The sequence below is a fragment of the Rosa chinensis genome, chromosome 6 (assembly GCF_002994745.2).
Source record: "Rosa chinensis cultivar Old Blush chromosome 6, RchiOBHm-V2, whole genome shotgun sequence".
Lineage (NCBI taxonomy): Eukaryota > Viridiplantae > Streptophyta > Magnoliopsida > Rosales > Rosaceae > Rosa > Rosa chinensis.
The window spans coordinates 9,584,114-9,602,069 of record NC_037093.1 but is presented as its reverse complement, the minus strand read 5'-3'; the positions used below and the strand labels follow the sequence as shown (position 1 = coordinate 9,602,069).

The 17,956-nt window shown below is 36.7% G+C and overlaps 1 protein-coding gene and 1 long non-coding RNA gene across 17 annotated transcripts; both read left to right on the top strand.

Moving 5' to 3' along the window:
- Nucleotides 1-1,857: 1,857 nt before the first annotated feature.
- Nucleotides 1,858-13,512, top strand: LOC112173046. Of its 16 annotated transcripts, none has more exons than XR_005801751.1 (11): nucleotides 1,859-2,197; nucleotides 2,911-3,043; nucleotides 3,524-3,605; nucleotides 3,703-3,801; nucleotides 4,972-5,053; nucleotides 5,151-5,242; nucleotides 7,475-7,556; nucleotides 7,654-7,745; nucleotides 8,342-8,446; nucleotides 9,008-10,378; nucleotides 10,934-11,338. XR_005801751.1 is itself a non-coding variant. In XM_040508813.1 (7 exons), exons 4-7 carry the CDS (start codon nucleotides 8,352-8,354, stop codon nucleotides 12,998-13,000), a joined length of 393 nt encoding a protein of 130 aa, XP_040364747.1. In that variant the 5' UTR covers nucleotides 1,862-2,197; nucleotides 3,524-3,605; nucleotides 3,703-3,801; nucleotides 8,342-8,351; the 3' UTR covers nucleotides 13,001-13,512. The 16 variants fall into 16 exon arrangements, 1 of the variants encoding a protein (XP_040364747.1); XR_005801750.1 differs by lacking the exon at nucleotides 2,911-3,043 and adding an exon at nucleotides 6,872-6,959 and having other exon boundaries at nucleotides 1,860-2,197; XR_005801744.1 differs by lacking the exon at nucleotides 2,911-3,043 and adding an exon at nucleotides 12,399-12,778 and having other exon boundaries at nucleotides 1,861-2,197; nucleotides 10,934-11,050.
- A 1,243-nt stretch (nucleotides 13,513-14,755) lies between these two features.
- On the top strand, nucleotides 14,756-16,589 carry LOC121050086. The gene is made up of 3 exons (XR_005801755.1): nucleotides 14,756-15,292; nucleotides 15,388-15,592; nucleotides 16,060-16,589. It is a non-coding gene; the product is annotated as an uncharacterized LOC121050086 (long non-coding RNA).
- The last annotated feature ends 1,367 nt before the right edge of the window (nucleotides 16,590-17,956 follow it).

Below are 17,956 nucleotides of genomic sequence, written 5' to 3'. Positions count from 1 at the left end.
TATGATTGACGTAATGCATGGGGAGCAACTCTGCATGTTTTTCATAGCTCTTTGGAGTCTGTGGAATGAAAGGAACAAAGTAATTTGGCAGGGTGCGCAATTCAATCCTATGTTCGCTGCTCAATGGGCTGTTGCTTATTTGGTGGAGTTCCAAAAGGTTACTTACAAACCTACTGTGAAGATGAAAAGAAGCGTGACGAAGTGGGAGTGTCCACCACGGGGTAGGCTCAAAATAAACATTGATGGCACTGGCGGATCCAATCACAGACTAGGATGGGCTCAAGCCCGTCCGAGATTTTGAAGCCAAAAAAAAAAAAAATTAGATGTATGTTCAAAGAAAGCTCATCTTTTTCTCATCTTGTTATTGTTGTTGTTGATGTATGGTTTTCAAAAGACTCCGTTAGAAAGAAGAAAACCCAGAAGGAAGTATCCAACTTCATTAGCCCTTTATAGAATTTGACATACAACACTCTATAAGTTAGTTATTTCCAGCTGAATTTGAGAAAGGCAGAGACCCTAGAATTTTGATCTGGGTTTGTGTTTGGTGCTTTTATGAAAAATTGGAATTGGGTTTTGATCAGAAGAGAAGGAGCTGGTGGAATTGGTGTTGTTTGGTGAATGGAAAAATGGATTTCTGGCCGGAATTTCTTGCAAGCAGTTGGGGTGAAGAATTTGTGGCAAGTACTATATATATATATATATATATATATATATATTTTAAGAATTCCAAGCCCGCCCAAGACTTCAATCCTGGATCCGCCACTGATTGATGGAGCTTTTCTTGGTGTTGACGGCAAGGGGGAATTGGGGTGGTGGTTAGAACTGATGAAGGTGTGGGAATCGCGGCTTTAGCTAGGCCTTTGTACATGCTCACTCCGCGTTGAATATGGAAGTTGAAGCGTGTAGAGCGGGTCTATTTCTTGGTATTAACCAAGGTTGGACTGACATTGACATTGAGTGCGATTCTATCCTTTTGATTGCTGCCCTGCAAAGAGGTGGAGAGGATCTTTCTGAGGTGGGTCGGGTGTTAGAAGATTGTAAGGCATATATGACGGCTTTTCAGTCTGTTAATATTCGGCACATCTATAGAGAAGCAAATGGTGTCGCGGATCGTTTAGCGCATCTTGCTAGTTGTGGTATGCTTGATGATGTTTGGTTAGAGGAGACTCCTGCTATTATTCAGGATGTTCTCTACGAGGATATGTGTAATTGTTCTTATGTAGCTCGGAATTCAGGTTTTATGTCCCCTCCGATGTGAAACTTAATTATTAATATAATAAATGAAACCGAGCGTGGGGCTGAGCCTCCCAGATAGACTGGGTTCCAAACCACTTAAAAAAAAAAAAAAAAAAAAGATTTTTAAAACAGAATGTTTGAAGTAGTGGACAAAACTTGTTAAACACCTTCTACTAAAGGGTTAATGGTCAATATCGAAGGGATAAAGATCGACAAGTGTGAAAAAATTGTAAACAGTGAATAAAATTTTGATATCTTCTCCAAAAAAAAAAAAAACACCCGTTAGATTTCTGAAGAGAATCTACCATAGCAGTTGGATATGAAATCCATTCGGGGATGTAACTGAAGTACAAGGACCCACCTCTATAATCCTGGTTGGTGTACTTTCTTTACCCTCAACACCTACCTCTTATTTATCATGCATTCATGCGATTTCATTTATAATTCTGAATTGCATTAATTTTCAAATCTACCTATTTATTTTCAGAAGATATGTAAAAAAAAAAAAAGAATGGCTGGTAAAAGGAAATAATTGTCATGGTGACGTCGTGGAATAAAGCCAATTAGAAGGTTTTTTAATAAAAAAAAAACTGGTGGTGCACATATTTACCGAAACGAGTAATTTTCGACTAAAAGGGTTTTTTTGCTAAATTAGGGGTTTTCAGAAACAGAGCAACTAGTTCTAGTTCTAAGCCGCAAACCTGTTCTCTCTCTCCAACCTAAGACCAAGCTCTCTCCTTGACTCCTTGTGGAAGATCCTTGGTCACCCAGAAGCGCGGCTGCTCAAGTTTTCGTTATGAATATTCTCAAACTTTTGTCCGGCTCTCTGTTTCCGGAGAAAGATGACCAAAAGTTTGATGATTGTGGGAGTCTTGATCTGTTTCCATTTGGATTTCCCAGATCATTAACTGTGGATAGGATTCACGTTCAAAGCACTTGTCCTGCTCTGTTCCTTCACATGGTAAATAGCGATTTCTCGGCTGTTTAATCTTTTCGTTTAGATCCTGGTTTTCAGGCCCTGAATCTGAATTTCAATTTGGTTTATGTTTTCAATTGAATTTCAAAATTTGGTTTGCCGTTTTTGGTTTTCAGATGGATTCGAACTATGAATTTTAAATCTTTTTTTGACAATCCCTTTTTGGCTTTGCTTCTTGGTTTCTTTGGTTTGCTTTTTTTCTTTCTTTGAATTTGCATGTTTGTTAATTTCGTTTGTGTTTTGTCAATCTTGTGTCTCTGCACTGCATCATGTTGCTCTTCTTTTTCTATTTTGAGAATCTTTTTTGTTATTTTGGCCTGAGTTTGGATTTGAAATCAAAATCTCTTTTTAGAATATCGGCAGTCTTCTCTTGTGATATTCAATTTTGTGTCCTTTTTGTTAACTGATTTCTATTCTACTTGGATGTTCTGAAGCCCATCTCATCTAAAATTTTATTCCTACTTAACGACATGCAGTTCTCTGTTGCAATTGCTGTTAAGGTTATTGTCCATTTATTTATGTTGTTGATATGATTAGATTGTATCTAATGAAAATCAAAACCTTGTTTGAAAGCATTATCCATTTCCTTTCTAGGTTTCTCGGTATGATTCAAAGATATGTTTTTAGGTGAGTGAATTGTGAAAGTTTAAATTTTGATTCGATTTTATTTTGACTCTGCACATCGATAATGATGGCAGTGATCTCTTATATCAATGACGCTGGGAGTGGAGGATTCAGGAGCATGCAAAGTCTTTGTCTGAGATTATTTCCCACCAACTTTTAATTGCTAGCAGACCTGAGATTCCTCTTCTGTGGATCTCTTTAAGAAATGTAGTATTTGAGTTTTGTAGACTTCTAATCCAGATTTGGTAGCTCAATATTCTTCAAGTATACAACATTAGTGGGTCCTGTTTTCTATTTTTTAATTTCTTTTACTAACTTATTGTGGTGCATCTGAGCCACATTAGAGGTCTTTTGTTGCTTCTAACTGATGACTGACCATATATTTGTTTCATCACTTGGAGAATAATCGGAAAGCTGTTTGAATTCTTCTAGGATGTTGTTCAGTACGATCACTCCAATGCTGCTTTTCCTACTATGATTTATGTAAATTAAATTTTTGGTGTAGGAAGAGTATATTATGCTTTTATTGATACAAGCATCAAAAGTGTTTTTGTACGATTCATATGTTAATACCAAGTTCATACCTGTATAGGCAGTAGTAAATCTGGACTCTGGGTGTCAAAAAGATTATTTTTTGGTGCTTGAATCTTTAGTTTTGCAGAATCTAATTTATTTCTGATTTTACAGATCGACATCGATGGAGAATTCAAACGATACCTGTTCTTTCCCGCCATGCCCTGCTCAATTAACTTTCATAAACAGCACAGAGGTGATTAGTCCCCCCATATTTGTTAATTACTTATTTAAGTGCTTCATTATGCCTGACTTCAATTTGCGGTTATAATGTGGTTCAATTCTGATTCCAGATTCAATATCAATGTAATACTGAATTCTCAAAAGGATTGCGGTACTTCCCTGCCATGCCCTGCTGAAGTAACTATCCTAAGCAGCAGAGCCCTGCAGAGGTAATTTGTTTTCATCTTTGTTAATTACAGGTATTATGTGATTTTTTATGTCCTACCTTTTGTTTCGTGTGAATTTGAACTTTGAATTAAAAACTTTTTCTTTTTCTATTTTGATTTTTTTTTTGTTTAGTTTCTGTTATTTTGGTCGGGATTTGAATTTTAAAATTAAATTCTTTCACTCTTTGGATTTTGAATTTAAAATCTTTCTCTTTTTAGAATGTCAGCAGTCTTTCTCTTGTGATATTCAATTTTCCTTTGGTTTTGTTAACTTATTTCCATTGTACTTGGAAGTTCTGGAGCGCATCTCAACTAAAATTTAATTCCTAGCCAACGACATATGGTTCTCTGTTGCAATTGCTGTTAAGGTCATTGTTTATGTATATATGTTGTTGATAAGATTATATTGTATCTAATGAAAATCAAAACCAAGTTTCTTGGAAAGCAGTATCAATTTCCTTTCTAGGTTTCTCGGTATGGTCAAAACTCAAAAGATAGGTTTTTAGGTGCGTGAACTGTGAAAGTTAAAAATTTTGATTTGGTTTTATTTTGACTCTGCAAATCGATAGTGATGGCAGTATCTTATATCAACGACTCTGGAGTGGTGGATTCAGGAGAATGCAAAGTCTTTGTCTGAGATTATTTCCCACCAACGACCTGAGATTCCACTTTAGTGGATTTCTTTAATAAATGTATTCTTTGAGTTTTTGCTGACTTCTAATCCAGATGTGGTAGCTCAATATTCTTGAAGTGTACTACATTAGTGGGTCTGTTTATTTATTTTTTAATTTCTTTTACTAATTTATTATGGTGCATCTAAGGCGTAGTAGAGGTCTTCTGTCGCTTCTATCTGACTGACTGTATATTTGTTTCATTACTGGGAGAATTATCGGCAAGCTGTTTGAATTCTTCCAGGATGTTGTTCAGTATGATCACTGCACTGCTGCTTTTCTACGTTGCATTTTATGTAAATTAAACATTTGTGTAGGAAGGGCGTGTTATGCCTTTATTGATACAAGCATCAAAAGTGTTTTTATACGATTCATATGTTAATACCAAGAAGTTAATACCTGTATAGGCAGTAATAAATCTGAACTTTGGGTGTCAAAAAGATTATGTTTGGGTGCTTGAATTTTTTGTTGTCTAGAATCTAATTCATTTCTGATTTTACAGATTGAGATTGATGGAGAATTCAAACGATACCTGTTCTTTCCTGCCATGCCTTGCTCAAGTAACTGTCATAAACAGCAGAGAGGTGATTATTCTCTGTATTTCTTAATTACATATTTAAGTGTTTCATTAGGCTCAACTTTGATCTGCAGTTCTAATGTTGTTCAATTCTAATTTTCCAGATTCATTGTTGATTGAATACTTAAAAGGATTGCTGTTCTTTCCTGCGATGCCGTGTTGAAGTAACTATCCTAAGCAGCAGAGCCCTGCAGAGGTAATTAGTTTTCATCTTTGCTAATAACAGGTTAATTACGCTCGATTTTGATTATATGTCCCCGTCTCTGTTGGTTCTTCAGAATATACCAAGCTGTAGTATTGTTTATGTTTGTGTTATCAGTATTATGTGATTTTTTATGTCTAGCTTCTTTTTTGCTTGAATTTGAACTTTCAATTAAAATGTTTTTCTTTTTCTATGTTGAGAAATTTGTTGTTTAGTATTTTGGCCTGAATATGAAGTACAAGGACCACCTTGAGTTACTTTCTATAATCCTGGTTGGGTGTACTTTCTTTACCCTCAACACCTACCTCTTATTTATCATGCATTGATGCGATGTAATTTATAATTCTGAATTGCATTAATTTTTAAATCTACCTATTTATTTTCAGAAGATATGTAAATAAAAAAAAAGAATTGCTGGTAAAAGGAAATAATTGTCATGGTGACGTCGTGGAATAAAGCCAATTATTTTTGAAGAAGATTTTTAATCAAAAAACACTGGTGGTGCACATATTTACCTAAACGAGTAATTTTCGACTAAATTTATATTTCCTGCTTTTTTGCTAAATTTTCAGAAACAGAGCAACTAGTTCTAAGCCGCAAACCTGTTCTCTCTCTCCAACCTAAGACCAAGCTCTCTTCTCTCTCTCTCTCTCTCTCCTTCCGTCCTTCTGTAACCATAGAACAGGACACTATATCTCCCCTTCTGGAAAATCGTTGGTCACCCAGAAGCGCAGCTGCTCAAGTTTTCGTTATGAACATCATCAAACTTTTGTCCGTCTCTCTGTTTCTGGAAAAGATGAACAAAAGTTTGATGATATTGGAGATGATTGTGGGAGTCTTGATCTGTTTCGATTTGGATTTCCCAGATCGTTAACTACGGATAGGATTCAGGAAAAATCACTGTTCCGTTCAAAGCACTTGTCCTGCTCTGTTCCTTCACATGGTAGATAGCGATTTCTCGGCTGTTTAATCTTTTCGTTTAGATCCTGGTTTTCGGGCCCTGAATCTGAATTTCAATTTGGTTTATGTTTTCAATTGAATTTCAAAGTTTGAGCAAATTTGGTTTGCTGTTTTTGGTTTTCAGATGGTACTCCCCAGGATTCGAACTATGAATTTTAAATCTTTTGGCCTTAACATCCCTTCCTAGGACGCTGATTTATTCTTTTTTCTAGTTTGACAATCCCTTTTTGGCTTTGCTTCTTGGTTTCTTTGGTTTGCTGTTTTTCTTTCTTTGAATTTGCATGGTTGTTAATTTCGCCAATTTTAGGTTAAGTAGAGTGGAGGATTGGGGTGATGTTAAGTTGTTTCCTCTGTTTTATTCTTTTTCTTAGCAATTCTGTCTCTCTTTTCAGAATCCATTGCCCAATAATTCATGGAATTCCATATAATAACAAAGGTTGAACTAGAGGGTTTCCCACTGGAAGTTTTAAAACTATTTCAGTTTCTTTGTTTTCAGGAGTAACATTAGTTGTTCCTCCGGTTACTTTCCCGGATGACTAAGATGTAATATTATTTTGTTTGTGTTTTGTATGGTTAAAAGATAGGTTTTTAGGTGAGTGAATTATGGAGGTTTAAATTTTGATTCGATTTTATTTTGACTCCGCACATCGATAACGATGGCAGTGATCTCTTATATCAATGATGCTGGAAGTGGAGGATTCAGGAGCATGCAAAGTCTTTGTCAGAGATTATTTCCCACCAACTTTTCGTTGTTAGTAGATCTGAGATTCCACTTTAGTGGATTTCTTTAAGAAATGTATTCTTTTTTTTGTAGACTTTCAACCCAGATGTGGTAGCTCAATATTCTTGAAGTGTAGTGGTCTGTTTCTTTATTTTTTAATTTCTTTTACTAATTTATTATGGTGCATCTAAGGCGTAGTAGAGGTCTTTTGTCGCTTCTATCTGACTGACCGTATATTTGTTTCATTACTTGGAGAATTATCGGAAAGCTGTTTGAATTCTTCCAGGATGTTGTTCAGTATGATCACTGCACTGTTGCTTTTCTACGTTGCATATTATGTGAATTAAACATATTTGTAGGAAGGGAGTGTTATGCCTTTATTGATACAAGTATCAAAAGTGTTTTTATACGATCCATATGTTAATACCAAGAAGTTAATACCTGTATAGGCAGTAATAAATCTGAACTTTGGGTATCAAACAGACTATGTTTGGGTGCTTGATTTTTGTTGTTGTGCAGAATCTAATTCATTTCTGATTATACAGATCGAGATTGATGGAGAATTCAAATGATACCCGTTCTTTCCTGCCATGCCTTGCTCAAGTAACTATCATAAACAGCAGAGAGGTGATTATTCCCTGTATTTCTTAATTACATATTTAAGTGTTACATTAGGCTCAACTTTGATCTGCAGTTCTAATGTTGTTCAATTCTAATTTTCCAGATTCAATGTTGATTGAATACTTAAAAGGATTGCTGTTCTTTCCTGCGATGCCGTGCTGAAGTAACTATCCTAAGCAGCAGAGCCCTGCAGAGGTAATTAGTTTTCATCTTTGTTAATTGCGCTCGATTTCGATTACATGTCCCTGTCTCTGTTGGTTCCTCAGAATTTACCTAGCTGTATATTTTTTATGTTTGTGTTATCTGTATTATGTGATATTTTTATGTCTAGCTTCTTTTTTGCTTGAATTTGAACTTTGAATTAAAATGTTTTTCTTTTGCTATGTTGAGAAATTTGATGTTTAGTGTTTTGGCCTGAATTTGAATTTCAAAGTTAAATTCTTTTACTCTTTGGAATGTTTGCAGAGTCTCTTCTCATGCTGTTTGGCATTGAAATTTAACTTTCCTTTGTATTTTACTGTTCTCTATTGTACTTTGAATGCTGAAGCTCCTCTCATTGAAATTGTTGAGTCCTTTACTTCATAGTTAACGACGTATGTATCTGTATTGCTTTTAGTGTTGAGTTGTTTGTGTGAAAATATTAGATTGTATCTTGTGAAAAACGAAAATCAACCCTTGTTTTCTGGAGAGCAATGTCGAATTTCTCCCTTTTTTGTTCTCGAGAGTAAACATTTTGAGTGCGTGAACTGTGCAAATTTAAGGTTTTATTCAGTTCTATTCTGATGTTGCAGGTTGATAGAGATGGTGGTGTCTTTGGATGAAAGACACGTCGGGTGGAGGATTGAAGGAAGCATATCAAGCGTGCAGCTGAGATTCTTTGCCACCAAACTTTCAAGGTAAGCAAACTTGAGATTCCTTTTTGGTGGATCTCCTGAAAAAATCTTTCACTGTTAAAGTTCACAGTAAGTATCTTTTGAATTGTTATGTCTAGCTTTTGTTTTGCTTGATTTGGTCGCTCAAATTTGTTGAAATGCAGAACCAGTTACCTTAGAGTTAACTTATTGTCGTGCATCAAAGGCATGTTAGAGGTCCGTTGCTTCTTTTAACTGACTACCGATCACATTTTTGTTTTATTACTTGGAAGCCGACCGAAAAGCTGTTTTGAATTGGTCTTCAAGGATTTTTTTTAATAGGATTACTCTAATGCTGGTTTTCCTAGATTGTATCTTTTGAGAATTACATCTTTGTGTGACGAGAGATCTAGTAAAACTTCATGGTTGTATTGATATATGTATCAAATGTATTTTGGTACCATTCATAGGATAATAGTAAGGAGATCATACCCATATATAATAAATCTGAACATGTATGAGGCCTAAACTAGGCTAGCTGTGCACTCGAAATGCTTCTGAGGTATTTTTACTAACGTTTTTTTTTTTTTTTTCCGAAATATGCAGGTTTGGAAAAAGCCTCATCACTAAAGTACTAGTGCCAAAATTTTCACTTCATGCCAGTTTTTGACAGCCTGTAATAATATATATATATATATATATATATATATATTTTTAAGTTTCCCTTTATGCCAATTTTTTAATTCATAAAATTCAGTAGTGTAGTGTACTAAATTACGAATTCGTACACCACTGAATTATAATTTAGTAATAGGAATGACACAAATATATAAAAACACCAGTGGTGCGAATGGAAGGATCTAGATTTACACTTAGGGTAATTAAGTATTATTACCAGATTGTCCCTTACCCTTTCTATAAAAGCAACAGTACACAGTGCCTGATCTAAAACAACAGTGAAAAAAGAAAAAAGAAAAGTTCTAGAGATCAAGGAAAAAAGGAAAGCTCTGTTCATCTGAAAATGGGTTGGGGCAAGAGTGGAGATGGCAGCCAAGGCAAAGGTGGAGGGGGCAAGGGCAAGAATGGAAATGGCGGCCAAGGCAAAGGAGGAGGGGGCAAGGGCAAGGGCAAAGGCAAAGGCAAAGGCAAAGGCAAAGGAGGAGGGGGCAAGGGCAAGGGCAAGAAGGACAAGAAGGACAAGAAATCTGATAAGGCCAACAAGAAGCTGGAGCAGTACCTGAAGAAGATGCGGAAGATTTGGGAGAAGATGAAATGAAGAATCAAGAATGGCAGCGACTGGGATCTAGGGTTAATCGAGAGTCTGGGTGTTGGGAATGGGTTAATTTCAGTCTAGTTGGGAATGGGTTAATTTCAGTCTAGGGTATCGGGTAGGGTCGTATGTAAAGTTGCCATTTAATATCAATGTCATCGTATTACTAAATCAAGTTAGTTAACTAGGAAAAACAAAACAAAAAGGGGATCCCCAAGATCCGAAACCCTTGATTTTTGTTTTGGGCTCCGTCCTCTCTCTCTCTCTCCCTCCCCCTATGGCTTCTGCTTGTTGGGAAGCTGAGCAGCTCAATCGTCAATATGGTTCTGGGCTTTTGTGATTTTCTGCATTTATGGTTCTGGGTTGTTGTGATTTTGTGCATTCTTATATCTGGGTTGTTGTGATTTTGTGCATTCTTATATCTGGGTTTTGGTTCTTGGCACTTCCCAAATACTGGAGCTGAATGTTGTCTATTTAGATTGAGAGGTATGGTACTAGGAGATGGTCAAACCGCTAATCCAAGGTTCCAGAGGTGTAGAATTGCATGGTAGCAAGTTACAACAAGGTCTGTGGTTCATTGTGTAGAGTCAGATGGTGGAGTGATTCAACTAGAACTAGACAATGAGTCGGAGTAGGAAACTGATACTCAGTAGTAACTAGTAAGAGAGGGGAGGAAAGGTTGCAATTTGAGGGAAAAATTATAAGAGGTAAGAAAAGTAATTGGGATTTTAGATTTAGGTTGTTAAACTCCCTGTTACTCTGCTTGGAAGATGCTATAATACTGTGAAAGAAACTGTTAAGCTAAGTGTTTTCACATATATGGAACTATATTCTGGTGTTAAGAAACTGTAATGCTAATCGAACAGAAATTGAAAATTAGAAAGCAGCTGCAACTTAGTTGTTTTGTCATCTGTTGTAGCTGTGTTGTTGTGTCTAGCTGAAGTACTAGTGTTCTCAAATTCTCGTAGGTTGTCACACACCGTTTTCTGTGGGTGCCTTTGTATTGTTTTTTCTTTACCCAAAGTACAGTTAAAATAGAAAAGCTAATAACTACTGGAAGTGTAGAGGTCTAACTATAGAGAAATTTAATGGGCAAGACCAATGCATTTGGCATTTACACGAAGGATGCCACCTAAAACATTGTTCTCGGTTTAGTTTCTGAACTTCAATGCAGTTTCTGGACTAAACCAATTGCTGGTACATATAGTTCTGACTTGCACGAAATCTCCTGATTTCTTAGAAGTAAGTTTCTTTATGTGCAGGGCTTTGAGGAAGCAATTGCTGAAGTTGATACGCTGGGAGAGAAATCATACAAGGACAGCACTCTAATCATGCAACTTCTGAGGGACAACCTCACTGTTTGGACTACAGATTTGCAGGTCCATACTACTCTTACGTGGAGTATTAGATGATTTTTGCAGTTTTCTTAGATGGGGTTGCTGAGTTACTTAGTTTTACCATGGCCATAACAAACAAATGTTATATATCAATAGCACTTGAGCCCTTCTATGGCACTAATGAAAGAAAAGTTATTTTTAAACAAGTAAGTTGAGAATAGATTAAACCTGTCAATCTCATTGAGATCTCAAAATCAGACCTATGTTATGATATACAATTTGATCCTTAAAGAACAAAGTAAATTTATATATGATGCTCTTTATGCTGTTTGATTCACTTGCATGCATGTGGCTTTTTAGTTTGGACTTTTAGTGATTTTGCGTGTGTGGCTCTTTTGTTTGGGATTTTAGTAATTTCGGTGTAGTTGCTAGGTGCTGGACTGTGTAATATCGGTATTTTGCATGTGGCTCTTTTGTTCTGTTATTGAGATTAGTAATGATGATTCCTAGTATTTTGTGCTTTGCTTATTAAAGTCTCTGATCAGTTGGAGTTGAGACTGTTCTAAATGCCTGACCATTTTGAAATTTGAAGACAAAGGTGTGTCACCCCGTGTCTCTGTCCCCATATCTGTTCAGGTTTTCATAACTTCTGTGTGTTTCACATGAGACTCTAGGAATGTTTCTTCCCTATCATCGTCTTCCGTTTGTATTCAACCATGCCTGTGCTAAAAGCGTGTTATGTATATGTGACAACCTTAAAGCCTACAGCTCACCTAGGGTGCGTGCACATGACTATTAAGTAAACGTGTTTAAATTGTGTTAGGGGATTGTTCCTAATCTTGTTCAAAGATAAGTGTTTGTTCCTAGTCTTGTTCGGCAGCAAAGAATACAAGCACATATGCTATAGTTTCTTGGTAGTACAAAGTTAGGGTGACAGCCAGTGTTGTTCCTAAATTAGGCAAGAAATTTTGATTACCACAAAGAATTCAATCTATTTATTCTTGCGTTACTTCACAGCAAACATAGAATATAGATCATAATCCATGTATATATTAATGATTGGTCCTCATCAACTTAAACATTTAGCTCCCTCACTTCTCTGCATCTCTGGCTCTATCTCAATCTCTTTCCCTTCAAAGCCAAATACATGTCTACCCATTATCCTCTTTTTGCTTTAGTTGCTTGTTATCTTAGAATATGCCCTATTTTGAATCAACATAATCTTATTTAGGTGATCAAGTGCATTCTGTTAGAGCAATTGAACTAATTTCGTAACCTGTTTTTCACCAAGCACTGTCAGATAAACTTTTATCACTTGTGGCAATGGACTTTCTTTCTTGCTCCCCACCAAACTGAGATTGTGGCTTTCTAAGCGTTTTGAATACCACAGGCAGTGCCTTCCCCTGTACCAGATTATTCTAGTTGAGGTCGACTCTGACCCAAACATCGGCCAGGATCCTCCTTTGGGAACACTAGCACACAGTGGAGACAATATTACACTATTACTACATGTATAGTGGCTGCAACTGAAAATTGAAGGGCTCGTATGGTTCTTGATTGAAATCATTTTCAAATAAACTTGAATATCTTCTGAAAACTTGATTTGTATTTTGATTTTGAAAACACAATTAAACAATCTGAAAACTGTTTTTAAATTCTTTAAATTATGTGACCATCTTAGATGCTTAAAAGGTTTTTTTTTTATTTTTTTTTTCTCAAGAAATTTTATCATTGTCTAGAGTTAGAAGATTTATTTTAATATAAGTATAGTCTTAAACTATAGGGACAAAGTCTTGATTCACTTCTATCTGGATTGGTAATGACTAATTCAATATATGTAATTGAATACTTCATTCATTGCAGAAACATACTAATTTCTTTGTGGGAATGGATGCTGTTAACATTGAGAACTGGAGTATAACTAAGTTGTGGTACACTTCCTCAATGCAATTATTTTTTGAGGAGTTACTTAAGGCGAAATCACTTATCTGAATCTACCCGTCCCCGTCGTCTAATATTTCTTGGACATGCTGCATTTGTATTCCCTCTCTGGTTCTTCAATTACATGAATAGACGATCTTCGGGGGCATGTTCACTTTCAGAAATGTAAGCTCACATTCGTTTCATGAATCTTGCTAGCTTGATTTTGATTTCTTTTGTGTTTAGGAAGCTACACATTATTTGAAACTTCAGTATGCGTGTTTCATCTTCACTAGCGGCACACTCTTGAGTCTCGTTTCATCACCTTGAAGTACCCTTTCCTTTTTCTTGACAAGTAGGCTTGTGAATTGTGTGTATCATTAGCTTCCAAGAGATCAAGATAGACTACCTAGTTGCCCATCCGTCCGAATTTAAGGAGCACCTCCACCAGGCATATGATTCAGGTGGACCAGTGAAAGACAAATGCTACTTCCAATCTTAGCATAGGCTCTTAGGCGGTTGTCAAAGGTCTTGGTGCAAGCTAGAAGTACTTAATCCAATTAATAAACCCAATTAAAAGTACTTATCCCACCAATTACTTGACTAAAATTAACGTCACTAATCCTATTCAACTCTTGCTAGCAAGGGTGCAATCACAGACTCTTGTTGAAAGGCAAGTATGTGGCACATAAAGAGAGCCCTCAAAGCAATAGACATCAAAATGCAACAATATTCATCCTTTGGTAAGGCGTAAAGAAAAACATTAAATATAGGAATGCTCAAATGTAAATCAATAGTTCTATCTAACTGCCTAGCCACATAGGGACCTAATATAAACTTGGAGTGAACCAAGTCCCTTGATACCGTAGAGACATCTCAACACTTGGAAATGACCGCTCAATTCTTTGGCTATCTAGGTAGAATATACCAATGTCACGAGATGCATACGTTTTTGGAGCTGCCTCCCAATCGTACATCAAATTTGATGCAAAATAAATACAATTCCTTTCTGATTTTTTCATATTACTGACTCCAAAGGAGAAGGAACCACAATCTCCAAGAAAGAATAATTGATCCCCCAAGCATTGCAATGGAATAAAGTTGTCGTCGTCAGTCTTGTATACTCTAAAACTCCTTGTTGTCATATATGCATTAAATCCCGGTGCATCTTCATCAATAGTTTCTCCTTGCTGACCATTATCTTCTGGGTTATTGTTGTCTTCCTCATCACCTTCAGGATTCTGATTAATGTCTCCCACATCAACATCATTATTGTCGTTATGGACTTCACCACCATCATCATTTTCCATATTGCTGTCGCCACTAATGCTGCCTTCATCACCATAAATAATGTTTCCTCCATTTTGCTGATCAATATCTTCTAAGTTGTTGGCTTCATCATCATCCTCATCATTCTCCATATTGCCGCCTCCATTATTCTCATTATTGTCACCAATAATATCCTCTGTTCTTCCCACAACATAATCTACCATTTGATGGATCAATAAGACTTCATTGCTGGTTGATTCTAACAATCTTGAGTAGTATAATGCATTGTAAACGATCTTATAGTCACTATGACATTCATTAACGTTCACGTTCCTGTTTTCATGCTTGTCGTAGACCAACTTCATTTTCAAATTTTCTGCATCTCCAAAGCTAAAGTTCAAGGTTTGAGTAACTGAGTCTACAAAGCTTTCCTTTTGACCACCACGAACCAAAACATATAGACTGCCGGAAGAAAACAATAAATCAGCAATCCAGTCGTTTTGATTAGTATCTAATACTTGAAAGTCACTCCATGTTCTGTCTCCAGGTCTGCACAAACTCAATTTCGACTTATCATTAAAAACTGCTGCTACCGTACAACGCTTTGAATCTAAAGCAATTCCATCAGAGGTTGATAGTGCAATCCTTAAGTCGAATGCATTGGCACCAAAAAGTTTCCAGTCCTCGGTTTTCACAAAATCTTTCAGAAAAGAAAGTGTTCTCAAGGGTGGAAGTTGGAGTAGGGCTCCTGAAATTGGGTTAAGTAGACACATCTTGGAATTTAGACCTCTTTCCTTTATCATGATCAACCAACCTTTAGAAGACCCAAAAATCCACCATCCACGAACTTGCTTAGGTAGCTTCAACTTGACAACTCTCCCCTCTGACACGCTGGCAAAGCTTACGTACTTGTTGCTGCAATGTGGGGTTTGAGGGAGTAGTAACCATGGGAATTCATGAGAAGCACTGCGGATGTCTCTACGCATAACGATTGACATCCAAGACTTGCAGGCAATGCTTAGCCTTATTTGATCACTTACTCTGACACGCGGCAGAACTTGCTCCATGATATCAGGAGGCGGTGGCTGCCAAGAGGTACATTCATTAGAACTGGTTTGGTTTCTGTACTTATCATCTTCATTCTCCTTCTGCTCTCTCTCTAATTTCTTTGGGAGTTTTTTTCTCTTTAGCAGCCTAAGCTTGCTCGTATTGCATCGAGGATTGAAGCAAGCGAATAGAGACTCGATCATCATCGATCTCCTTTTCGGCAGAAATCGAGCAACTATGAACCCTACTTCTTTAGAAACGTTATAAAGAAGTAAAACGGCGATCGACCTGCTTTCAGTCTTGACTTGGAGAGATTGCCAATGGCCTGGTATTATATAATATATCAAGGTGAAAATAGATCCAAATATCCCTCTTTGATTAGGAATGGTGTCCGAGTAGGATTAGAGTAGGAAAAAACTTCCTAGGCTTATTAGGATTTTGATGGTGTCCCAGGCTTATTTATAGGGTTAGGCTATTTCTTTTGAGTTTCCTTAATTTGATCAAAACCTGGTCAGCACAAAGGTCAAAACAATAGCATCATACTTTTTTTAAACTCAATGAACCATGTTTTTCACGAAAAGCTCTTAGCAACCTGATATACAGACAGGACCCTAAAACCTCAAACTTCATCTTTTCGAGTTCAAGTCAAACCTGACCTATCAATAGTCCAATATAATTCCACCACATTAAAAGACAGATTTTTGGCATGAGAAAATTGTGATTTTTCATTTATTGAATTTAGTTGGTTACAAATGATGTATATATAATATTTCTAAGCTAAGCTTGACGAGCTAATGTTAGCTATCTTCCTCCAGATCGAACTCTTTAAGGAATTAAAACAAATGAGAAAATTTCAATACGTGCAACAGCATCACATGAACGAGCTGGACGGTAATTTTCTTTTTTACCTGTCTACCAGTCAAGGGCTTATATATTATTTCTGGTACCTTTTCCATTCCATTCTTGGTTTTATCTATTTAGGATTTAGGTTCACGGAATGGGAATGATCGAGAGACGTCTCTGTATTCTGTAATGTTATGGTATTCTCTCCGTAATTTTCCCACTTCTGTCTTGCTGATGCTTTACGGTATCTTTCATCGAATTCTGTGAGACAACTTACTTTATCAATAGTGCTGCAGTTTCACATTAAATAAAGATTTACTTTTATTCCTCCACAATCTTCGTTTGAGTTGTGTCATGTAGTTGTATTCTCACGGAATATTCCATTGTCTTAGTTGATGTGCATTTCTGGTTTCAAACCATATATTGGAGGTTTCTATGATGTTGCAGTGATTAATGTCAAATGAGGTGGAACTAGGACAGTGGCTACAATTCCGGTTAGGGTATCTCTGCATTCGGGCCCGCTCACCTGCGGGACTACTTTTCAGTGACAAAAAGGGACAGATGGTCTATGACCATTAGATTTAAATGAACCAGATCCGAGGGGTGAAAGAAACTGTACAAACCTTCATGGACTTCACCCAATCCGTTACCCATCGTCATTCACTGCTCTCTCTCTCTCTCCCCCCCTCTCTCCTCTCTCTCTCTCTCTCTCTCTCTCTCTATTCTATCCGGCTCATTCGATCACTGGGGTTGGTCTCGTTTGAGACTCATGAATAATTAAACATTTATTAGTAAAATTCATGAGTCTCAAACGAGACCAACCCCAGTGATCGAATGAGCCGGATAGAATAGAGAGAGAGAGAGAGGAGAGAGGGGGGAGAGAGAGAGAGAGCAGCGAATGACGATGGGTAACGGATTGGGTGGAGTTCATGAAGGTTTGTACAATTTCTTTCACCCCTCGGATCTGGTTCATTTAAATCTAATGGCCATAGACCATCTGTCCATTTTTGTCCCTGAAAAGTAGTCCCGCAGTTGAGCGGGCCTGTCTCTGCATTATCTTCAAATTAAGTCTCCTAGAGCTTAAAGTGTTTTTGTTAATCTAAATATGTATATATTTGAAAGTTGTATTCAGGTTCTAAAAGTTACAAGCTAGAAATGAACCATAAAGATATGCAGCAATCAGCATATGCTAAAAAGTTGTGAATATGCTCTAAAAAAATTAAATTATTTTGAAATTAGGAATATTGGATATCCCTATACTTGCTTTTTGTTAAGAGAAAAATGCACCAACAGTCCCTCAACTCTTGTGCACCGGCCAATTTGATACCCATACTCTCAATGCTATCAATATGATACCTGAACACTTATTTTGCTATCGACGAGATACTTCCGTCAGATTTCGTAGATGGTTCCGTTAGACGTGTGACGTGGCAAGGACGTAGAGACAAAAAAAAGTATAAATGACCAATTTATCCTTTTATTTTGTTAATTTATTTATTAATTTTTTTTTAAAATGACTAAATCAAGCCATATACCAAATTTCTGGGTATTCATCGTTTTGGGATGCTCTTGATGATGTTGTTAAGTCCGAGAATTTGAATAAAGAGAGTTACAAGGGTATCGAAACGTCAAGGATCGCGGAGGTTCTTCCAGGAGAAGATAATTAAGTAACTAATCAAATCTTAGTTAATTTTTTTTTTCTTCTGGAAAAAAAAAATTTATGGGTCTGTTGTTTCATTGTTGTTCATCGATTGCCTGGTCTGGGTTCTAAAAGAACAAAGAAGAATGGCAAGTCTCTCCTTCTCTCTCTTTAACTCTATCCATCCGAATCGATTAAAGCTTCAACCTTCAAGGCTTTTACCCAACCAT